This window comes from Macadamia integrifolia, chromosome 8 (assembly GCF_013358625.1).
Source record: "Macadamia integrifolia cultivar HAES 741 chromosome 8, SCU_Mint_v3, whole genome shotgun sequence".
Taxonomy (NCBI): domain Eukaryota; kingdom Viridiplantae; phylum Streptophyta; class Magnoliopsida; order Proteales; family Proteaceae; genus Macadamia; species Macadamia integrifolia.
This window is the reverse complement of record NC_056564.1, coordinates 8,395,551-8,406,391: the sequence shown is the minus strand read 5'-3', so window position 1 is coordinate 8,406,391 and position 10,841 is coordinate 8,395,551. Positions and strand designations below refer to the sequence as shown.

General features: G+C 40.3%; 3 protein-coding genes across 3 annotated transcripts; 2 read left to right on the top strand and 1 right to left on the bottom strand.

Moving 5' to 3' along the window:
• The first annotated feature begins 2,857 nt into the window (after nt 1-2,857).
• Nucleotides 2,858-3,838, top strand: LOC122085717 (josephin-like protein). The gene is made up of 2 exons (XM_042654237.1): nt 2,858-3,083; nt 3,374-3,838. Exons 1-2 carry the CDS (start codon nt 3,003-3,005, stop codon nt 3,836-3,838), a joined length of 546 nt encoding a protein of 181 aa, XP_042510171.1. The 5' UTR covers nt 2,858-3,002.
• A 13-nt stretch (nt 3,839-3,851) lies between these two features.
• Nucleotides 3,852-4,658, top strand: LOC122085716. The gene has a single exon (XM_042654234.1). It carries the CDS (start codon nt 3,862-3,864, stop codon nt 4,474-4,476), a length of 615 nt encoding a protein of 204 aa, XP_042510168.1. The 5' UTR covers nt 3,852-3,861; the 3' UTR covers nt 4,477-4,658.
• A 621-nt stretch (nt 4,659-5,279) lies between these two features.
• LOC122086307 (uncharacterized mitochondrial protein AtMg00810-like) lies at nt 5,280-8,148 on the bottom strand. Its single transcript, XM_042655068.1, has 5 exons — nt 7,732-8,148; nt 7,244-7,683; nt 6,896-6,902; nt 5,932-5,998; nt 5,280-5,413 (listed from the first exon to the last, which is right to left on the bottom strand). The coding sequence occupies exons 1-5, from the start codon at nt 8,146-8,148 to the stop codon at nt 5,280-5,282; spliced, it is 1,065 nt and encodes a 354-aa protein (XP_042511002.1).
• Nucleotides 8,149-10,841: the final 2,693 nt, after the last annotated feature.

The following is a 10,841-nucleotide window of genomic DNA, read 5'->3' as shown; positions in this document are numbered from 1 at the left end:
AGCAGCGAGAAGAAGACGAAGAAACGAGAAGGGAAAGAGAAATAGAAAACAGAAGAAGAAGAAGGAGAAGACAAGGTGAGAAGAGAGAGAACGAAATAGAAAGAAATAGAAAACTAAAAGAAGAAGAAGAGGAGAAGCAAGAGACAAGATCGGTTATTCCATCTTTATTCATTCATTTATGTTCTTTTATTGATTTTGTTGATTGAAACTATACTATATGAATCGAATTCAGGAACCCTTTTTCTCTTGGTCTTGAACTAGGAAATATTTGGATTCCTTTAATTTCCTTCATTGTTATTCTTGTGGATTTGAATCGATGATCGATGGAAGTGAGAAGAACTGAAAAAAATTTGCAAGATTTGATGATGAAAGTGAGATTCTGACTTTTTTTTTTTAATCAAAACGTGGGTTCAAGTATGAAGATTTTTTTTAATGCTAAGGGTATAACAGTCATTTTAACACTACACTTAACATTGATTGACAGTATAGGGATCTGAGAATAATTTGGTAAAACAGAGGACATGATCTTATTATTGTGGCATTCTCTAGGCGGTGGCGCGGTAAATTTTCAAAGTTTAATTGCATAAATATAACCGCCTAAATCCTAAATCCCAATAGATATATTATAATTATGGGTGTAAGTTTGCTCGCAGGTCACATGGTCATTGAGCTAGTGCCTAAGCCAATATGAAAAGGGCATCCAAATAGGGAAGCAAGACAATCTTTTCATACAACCATATATTTGGCAGAGGAGGTGCACAATTGGGTAACGATATTTTCCCCTATAATTATAATGTTGTAAAATAACTTTATATATAACAAACCTAACACAGGTGTAACTCTGTTGGTCAAAAGGCACTATGTATTAATAGACATCTCTAGCTCAAATCTCCCTTGGCTGATTAATTTGTTACATGAATAAAGTGTGATTACCTTTAACCAAGGTTTACTCTTGGACCTGAAACCAAAAATTTGACAAATTTGAAGATTCCTTGTTAGCAATATATATATATATATATATATATAACAAACATAGCTAATTAATGATGGTATATATATTTTTTCCTTTTAAGAGAATAATTAGAGAAAAATGTTTTTGACTACTAAAAGCAAAGAAACAAAGAAGGCAACGACAACTTGATTACTCCAATTATCCAAAGTTCAATACACAATCTCAAAAACTGAGATAAATTATATATTAGGGTTACTTTTCCTTTTGGTAAAATATATTAATAATACTTTGACTAATGGTAATGCAATTTGTACGTAGGCCCTATAGGGGAAGCAATATTTTTTGTATTGTAAACTAATATTTGGAATCTTAATGGATACGTGAAACATGTGGGGCTTTGAAACTTTATTATTCTATTGGTGACAATTTTTTGGTGTATCCATTCTCTGATCCGCAGCCACTTTTGGCAAAAAATTATCCTTTCAACTTTTTTTTTTCCTCTCTCTCTCTTGGTATTTTGAGATCATTCTGGTGTCTGGGTTTAGGATTGCAAACATGGCCCAACAAGCCCAGGTCTAAATTAGGCCCATCTGGAAATTTCACTGCTTTGTTTGGGCTTTTCAGTCTGCAGAGGCTAGGTTAAAATTGGGAAATCCACGATCGAGGCTGGGTATAATGGGGATTGCCAGCTGGTTGCTTAGTCGCTGCACCAATGTGGAGATCCAACCAGGGAATGCACCCACGCATCGAACTAGGTGGGCAAGGTGGTCTTTTTGCCACCCTTTTGTCTGGGCTTAGGGTGATCCACCAGATAACAAATTTTTGAAAACCTACTAGTGCGGGTCAATGGGAGCTAACACGATCATAGGCACCCAATGAGAGGGTAGGGTGGTCATTTTAATGCCCATATGAGAAGGGGGAGGTGCTGCCGGGCATCATTATTTTGCCTAAAAATATATACAGATCATGGATTAGGTACCTTAGTTACAATGTAACCATCATGGAATATGTTGAAAAGGGGTTGATCTATCCTGTGTTTAGTGGTCAAGCTAGTCCAATCATCAACCGTGGTGTTCTATAATCTTTTAAGATGAAAGGCGGATTCTTAATTAAAACATGTTAAAATTATGAAGACAAAATTTCTTTAGGTGAGCGGCATATGTGGTTTTGCCCATAGGTTTGTTATTTCCAATCTGTCTATTGAATAAATAGAGCCCATCTTTGATAGCATGCCTTTCTCATCACTCATGTCACCATCAGCTTTATGGCATGCAATCTAATCGTTTTTTCTATTTGGTGTTTTAAATCCAATAGGGCTTATGTGCCTATTATTAACGGTTAGAGAGATAAGTGACCATGTCAATTGGTTATTTGTAGAATTTCTAGGTTGTCTTAACTCTTTCATCATTTTCTAAAATATGCCTAAGAATCATCAAAATCATTAATTAATTATTTAATCGAATTGAATAATTATTTTCTAGATAATTCAGATTTTAATTTGGATATCCTTTAACCAGACATGGATACCCCTAATCAGATATGGATGCATATTTGAATTCAGGTTGTGACTATTTATTTATATCCCTACCTAGGGAGAACCATGAAGTAAGGGGATCTTCTCTAGTGTGCATCTGATGGCTAGTAGTAGCTGGACACACATCCCAAGTGATATGAACCATCGGATACGCACTGAAGGACCCGGATCCAACGGTCCAACCATAAGACTGCAATGGAGCAAGGAGTTTCTCTCTAATAATCTCTATGACTATGAGTCTGATGGGGATATTTGTGTAAAAGTACACGGGGTTGATTCTGTTGATCAAGGTGGTCTCTAGGCTGACAGTTGGAAGCTGCATGCGTATACGTTGTCGTTACTCGTTGCTTTCTTATTTTTTCCCTCCATCTACTTCATTTCCTTTTCTGCCCCTCTCTAACTTGCAAATGGGAAAAGGGCAAAACCCTAGCTCGCAAATCACATGCTTCTTCTTCTCCTTCATCGATTCGGATCTGTATTCTTAATTCTTTGCTTCTCGAATTCTTCGTTGAATATATGGAAGGGGAAACGCAGATCTATCACGAGAAACAGAGATTGCAGTTCTGCCTCTTGCACGCCCTTAACAACCTCTTTCAGGTATATTACTTTATGTCCCCTTCTTTTTTTTCCTTCTTATTTCTCTGTATATTCAATTCAATTTTCTCGAAACCAATAATTTCTCTCTGTCTTGATTTCAATTCGATGTAATTTAGCCCAATCTTTGCTGAAATTTCTGTTGGAGTTTTGAATCTATTATCTGTTGTTTCCGTTATATCAATTAATGTTATCGTTTAATATTCTTCGCGAATTCCCTTTGTTCTGACGATGAATATAGTTAGATTTATGTCTCAAAGAATTTATTTTTGACAAAAAAAGGTTTAGTTCAGGAAAAGGATACATTCACTCCGGCAGATTTAAATGCCATTTCCGACAAGCTCGTCCTTAACGATCCGAACAGGGAGCGTTGGACTCCCCTCTCTGTAGTCTTCAAGCCGCACCGCAATGCAATCACTGGAAACTATGATATAAACGTACTAATTGCAGCTCTAGAGGGGAAAGGGAAGGTGGTTGTTTGGCATGATCGTCGTAATGGAGTATCTTCGATCGACCTTACTGGGACTGAAGATGGTTTAATGGGTATTGTTCTTAACATTCCGGTCAGGAGGTTTGGTGGGCTTTGGAGAGGTAGGCATTGGGTCACATTGCGAAGGTTGGGAGATATTTGGTATAACTTGGATAGTGATCTTACAGTTCCTCTTCCATTCAATAGCACGGAAGAGTTGAAGGATTTCTTGGATAACATCATTAGTGGAGGTGGGGAAGTATTGCTAGTCTTGCACCGCAAACAGTGACTTTGATTTGAATCAGGTTGCTAATGGAGTTATTGAAGAATCTTAGAAGAGTTAGCTTTCTGAAGAGCTCAATTGCCTTTATATTTGTAGTTGTCTCTGTTTCATGCTTGTTGGTTGTTGCTGTTTCAGTGCTTAGGCTTCCCGAGGTGTCACTGGGAAGCAATGCTTTGGGGACTTATAGGGCTTTGAGATTGAAGGAGGTTTCTGAGGAGAAGACTTTGGGAGAGCTTGGAAAGATGATGGTTGAGATGTTGCCTGATGATCTTGCATTCACCATTTTCCTCCCTTCAGAGAAAGCTTTTGAACGCGATGTTAAACTGTCTGCATACAGTAGTTTGGGGGAACAGAATGTGAATGATACCTATGCTGTTCTCACCCGTATACTGGGCTTTTCAACTGTTCCTCGTAGTCTTCCCTTAGTTGCAATACCTCTGGGTAAGGAAATCTCATTGGAATCTATAGCTGGATTTGGATTGTATGCTTCAAGGGACTCCAAGGGGAAGCTGCTTGTTAACAGAGTCTCATCAGAACGGGTTGATCTGAGGAAAGGAGAGATCGTTGTACATATCATGCATGGGGTGATCATGGATGCCGAGTTCGAACAGGCTTTCCAACCTGACTATGGAGGTGAAGACTGAATAGATTTAATATCTGGAAGTTATCCTCATGGAAGATTTCGTTTGTGTAGACGAGATCTAGCTGAGCTTATCTGAGAGTTCTTGCCCAGTGTCCTAACTCCTACCTGTTGTAAGTTGTGAGTTGTGACACATAAATGTACTTTTTCAAACCATTTTTTAGATATTGCTGGTCTCTGTGTTCATGTGTCCTTTGTTTATCGTATAATGGGAAAATTTGGCCAAAAGATACCAAACACCATTGAACCTTTCTCAGACTGACCAAACAGCTTCCATGCGCCCACCAGTCACCACAACGCATTGATGTGGGCGCTTCTGTTCTTCCAACACTTCAAATCCTACTTCACTAGTGAATGCTTCATCTCCCCAGTATTTCTGCATCCATTTGTATGCTTCTGAGCCTCTCTAAGTCATCAAGAGCCTCTAACTAGTGCCACCATGTTATGCTATTTTGAGCTCCCAAAGTGCATCTCAAAAACAAACTACAGTAGAGCCACAGCGAGGCATGAACCATAGGATTACTACCCCAAGGTACCAAGGTCATGCAAGAAGTGATTGCTGCCTCACGGGCGTCATTAAACCCCTAGCGGACCTGTTGGGAGTCACTTTGAGAGCTAGCATGCTCCTTCAGACAACCGATACCAGGTCTTAGCCTGTCATAATACAAGCTCATGCACAAGAATGAGAGTCAGACTATCCAGAAGAGAAAGTTTTGTTGACAGCAAACTCCAGTTGGGTCTTAAACCTCTGGCCCGTCCTATGAAAAAACGGATTCTCTTACTAAAGTCATAACAAACGCATATGGTTCAGTAATCCCATTTAGCCGAAACAACTTCTGGGGTCCTTTTCTTCTTTGGAAGCATCCACTGGTGCTCTTTCTGCCATGGAAGTGGCTCTTGCAACTCTTCTCCATTGTTGGAGATATGGGCATCTTCTTCGTCTGTTTCATCGAGAGAAACTTTTCAAGAATGAGGTGATAAGGGGTAGATGTATTTTTGCCTCTGATCATAGCCTGTACTTGAGCAAGCGAATTCCCTTAGAAGGATCAATTGACTTCTTTAAATCATTTTTCTTTGTCACTTTCCCTGAGCACCCTTATCAACAACCTTCACTCAGCCCATCATAGCTATATCCTTAGAAATCAAGGTAAGAACTCAACTTTGTTTCAGTGAAGTCCTTCAGGGCATTTCTCAAATACCTCTCATACGGAATATCTTTTGGACCTACTTTGTTGCTGCCGGGGCAGAGATGCAAATTCTTTGTTGTTGATTATTCTGGTGAAATTGTCCTGCATACATGTGCCGGCACTACTTCGCTGAGGTCCTTCAAAACGTACGCAATAACAACTTTCATTGGAATTTACCTTGAAACGCTGCCAATGCATTCATGACGACCCAGATCTAACATTGTAACCACAGAAATACTATTAAGCGGGTGGGTCATTTGGCCTTCGATCACCTTCAACCAGCAACCGCTCATCACACAATGTTTGGCCAAACAGCCTTTTTCTAACTGTTGGGAAGCACTGCCAACCAGCAACCACACTTCTAACTCCAGGTTCTGCCTCTCATGCTTGGAACTTCTTCACAGTTGCTGCTGCGTTGTGTTAATCTTAGGTGGATCTCCAGAAGCCTGAAGGATAGTAATAGCTCTGTTGCTGCTTCTAACCGCAGGAATCACAAATTACACGTTTTAGAAGCCCAAAGGATAGTAATAACAATATTAGGTAGGTCCCTAAGATTAAACATATTAGATAGTTTGTTAATATTAAATAGGACCCTCACGTGTCATGCTTAGTTTTTAGGGAAAATTACACCCCTCCCCTGTAGTTTACCAAAATTACACGTGAATTCAAGGGTTTGAACGAATTACATTTCCCTGCCCAGTAGTTTGAAAGATTCTTACAATTAGGTCCAATCCGTTAGTCACCGTGGAATTGGGACCATTAGTTGGTGATGTCACCTAATATCATACATGTTAATGCCAAAAATATCCTTATATATACACGTGAAATTATCTATATACCATAGCATCTTCTTCCTCTTCTTTCTTCCTCCTCTTTTCTTAGTCTCTGTCACTGCCGCGATAAAACCTACGAGACTGAAGATAAATGAGTTTGTGTTTGAACATGTAACATTTCTTACAACCTCTCAAGAATTTTAGTTTTCTTTGACGAATCAACAGTAAGAAGCTATAGCAGCAACTTACATTATTTTACTGGAACGTGATGAAGCTTCTCTCTCTCTCTCTCTCTCATCTCTTCTCCCCTTCTTCCTTTTCCAACCCGGCCGGAGCCTTTCCATGATTATTACTACGTTATCGCAAGAACAAGAATCACACACAGGAGATTCTCTTTCCTTCTATTGCAAAGAAGATCAACAACCAACCCTCCTTTTTATTCGTTCTCACCATCCTAACAAACCTCATCCCTGCAAGAAAAAATTGTGAAACAGGAAAATGTTCATAAATTGTGTTGATATGTTCTAATTTTTAAGTAGTTAGTCCTATCTACACTAGGTAAGCATCTTAAGGCTTTAATAAGTATCTATAAGAAGCTTCTGATTTTGTCTCTAAGCCTTTCTTAGTAGTGGTGAAGAGCAAAAGGTTTAGAGAAGATGAACAGTTCTCTCACCAACAGTGAGTAGAACCCTAAGATCAGTGGTATTATATATACTCAGATAGAGTTAGATTACAACCCATGACGAACCAAATAATTACAAGTACTGCCCCTGATTCATACTAACAAAACAGGTTACGTAACATCCTTTACATTGGACTGATCTGCCTCAGTTTGATACAAATATGAAGGAAATCCCGACGGCCAAGAGGCTTAGTGAAGACATCAGCCAATTGATGATGAGAGGGAACAAACCGCGTAACAAGCAAGCCAAGAGCCACATTCTCAAGAACAAAATGGTAGTCAAGCTCAACATGCTTAGTACGAGCATGAAACACAGGATTAACAGTCATATGCAAGGCACTGAGATTATCACCAAACAGCATAACAGGCTGCAGTTGAGGAATGCCAATGTCACGAAGAAGAGAAGACAACCAAGTCAATTTTGCTGTGGTAGTAGCCATCGCACAGTACTCGGCCTCCGTACTGGAGCGAGCAACTATGGGTTGCTTCTTGGCACTCCATGAGATACAGTTAGCACCAAGAAAAGTGCAAAAACCCGTGGTAGAATGACGAATAACTGGACACCCAGCCTAGTCCGAATTGGAAAAGGCATAGAGCTGAAGAGAGCTGCAGCATACAATACGAAGCCCATGATCAATCATACCCCGAACATAACGAAGGATGCGTTTCACCATACAAAAATGAGCTATGGTTGGTGCATGCATAAACTGACAAACCGAATTCACAGCATAGGAGATATCCGGGCATGTTATGGTGAGGTACTGTAAGGCACCCACAAGGCTCCTATATAAAGTGACATCAGGGAAAGACTTAGAAGTAGTAGAGTCAGACCGGAGCGCCATGGGTGTAGACATGGGCTTGATGTCCCCCATATAAGCACGAGGAAGGATATCATGGGCATACTTAGCCTGGGATAAGAAAAGGCCTTGGGCAGTGGTAGACACCTCAATCCCCAAAAAATAGTGTAAGGCGCCCAGGTCCTTCATAGCAAAACGAGAGCCCAAATCAACAACAAAAGAATCAGGGAATGCCATGTCATTACCCGTGAGAACAATGTCATCCACATATAAAAGGAGAACCAAAAAACGACCATGATGATGATACACAAACATAGATGAATCAGAAATGCCGCATTCAAAACCCGAAGTAATGAGAAAGGAGCTAAACCGATCAAACCAAGCCCGTGGCGCCTGACGGAGGCCATACAAAGCACGTTACAAGCAACAAACAACATGCGGCTGGGTAGGATCAACAAAACTCGGTGGTTGATTCATGTACATCGGAGTGTCCAAAAAATCGTGTAAAATTTTCACATCGAGTTGTCGAAGGGCCCAACGAAGAACTATTGCAACGGACAAAACCAAACGAATAGAACCTGGTTTGATGATAGGGCTGAAGGTCTCAACAAAATCAATCCCTTCCCGTTGGGTAAATCCCTTAGCTACTAACCGAGCTTTAAGGTGCTCCAATGAGCCATCAGCACTCAGTTTAGTTTTAAAAATCCATTTAATCAACAATATTCATTGAGGGTGTGCGTGGGACCAAAGTCCAGGTCTGATTTTGGGCTAAAGCCTCCATCTCATCAACCATGGCAGCATACCAACCAGGGTGTTTAAGAGCGGCCTTAACAGAGGTTGGTTCAGTAGATAAAGAAGAAACCAGCAAGGCATATTTGGGGTTTGGTTTTCGAATTCCAGCTTTACTACGAGTGGTCATAGGATGGCCAAGGGGAGGAGAGGGACTAACAGTCAAGGGAAGAGAAGAGGAGGGCACCTGGGCAACCGAGAGAGGTATTACACCAAGTGGGGAAGAATTTTGGGGTGAGGTAGATGCAATATGAGGTTGTGAAGCAGCAGTTGGGCATGGCACAACCGGATGTGCCAACACTTGTGAGGAATCTGATTCATGTGTCACAGAGTTTGTGGGACAACAGCATCCATAGATAAAGACTGAGATAAAGAGGGAAGAGCAAAGGCAGAAACAGAGGAGTCAACATTAAAGGCTATAGGGAAAATACCTGAATTAGAAGTATCACCAGAAGGAGTGGACCAAGGACCAATGACATCGCAAGTATCAGGTTGAACAAAAGGTTGATGAAGAGATGATGGAGAGGGCTGCAACCATCGCTCAAAGGTACTACAGTCTTGTTCAACAAAACCAACAGAAGATGCCCCAATCGATGAAGAACCTTGTTGAAATGGAAACACCTTCTCATCAAAGACAACATGTCTCGAAATATATACCTGACCAGTAGATTGATAGTAACAACGATACCCTTTGTGTTTATCACTATACCCCAAGAACACACATGGCAAGGACCGCAGAGCAAACTTATTGGCAACATAGTCACGCAGGTAAGGATAACATAATGAACCAAACAAACGAAGCATACTGTAATTTGGTTTACTACCAAAAAGAACAGCAATTGGGCACTTCATAGCAAGGACTGTAGAAGGTAATCGATTAATCAAGAAAACTGCAGTGGAGAAGGCTTCCACCCAGAAACGAAAAGGAACACCAGCAGTATATAATATGGCTAATCCTAGCTCAACAATGTGACGATGCTTTCTCTCAACCACACTATTCTGACTATTCTGCTCTGGAGTACCTGGGCAGGAAAGATAGTGAATAATACCACAATCACTAAGATGAGTTAAAAATTTCGTATCAGAAAATTCTCCACCTCCATCAGACTAAAACACCTTAATCTTAGTGTTTTATTGACGTTCTACCATAGATTAAAAATGATGAAAAGTCTGAAAAAAATCCTGATTTGCGCTTTAGTGGATAGAACCATGTGTGACGAGAAAAATCATCAACAAAGATAGCATAGTATTTAAAATTCCGAACACTTTGAATAGGAGCTTTCCCCCACAAGTCACAATGAATCCGTTCAAGAGGAGAAGTGCAATGAGTAAAAGAACTGATAAAAGGAAGCTTGGTGCTCTTACTAAGCTGACAACTAGAGCACAAGTGTTCAGAATTCTTAGAAACAACAATCAAATCATTATTCTTGAGAAATTGGGTAATCTTCCTTTGGGGATGTCCAAGTGTTATACCCTACTTTCTAAACCCGGTCTAATTATCCGTATTGACTTGGTTTGATCATACAGGGGCTGAACCAGGAAGAACCGATGCAAGTGCCATATGAAATATGGTAGCAAGAGTGACCTTGAACTTGGGTTGGCCGGACATGACCGAGCGGGTACCAAGTGTAATATGTGCACCCAAGCCTTGCACTTGCACGCACCATGAGGCCATGTACAAGGAGTAAAGGTACATATTAGTATTTTTGGATACCTACGTAATTTAATTATGTGTGGGAGTTTATTCCCATTGAAGCCCAAGTGGAACACTAACAAATGAGCTGACTAGAAGGTAAGACATTGGGGGGCTGATATACCCACCTGAGATATGCCCACTTGAGACACCCACCTGAGATATACCCACCTGTGGCACCCACCTATGACTAAAAGATATTTTTGGGGCCTAGGTATAAAAAGGGGAGATATTTATTGCTTTCTCCCTCATTAATGATAGTTGGTCAATGGGAGAAAGTAAAGAAGAGAGAGAGAAAGAAGAAAGAAGAAAGAAGAAAGAAGAAAGAAGAAAGAAGAAAGAAGAAGGGAATCGACCATAGAGTTTCATCAAAGCTGAGTCATGGCATTTTGAGGCCGGAATGATGATCAGCTCATCGAGATCTTCGATTTGAGGTAGGTAGTGTACA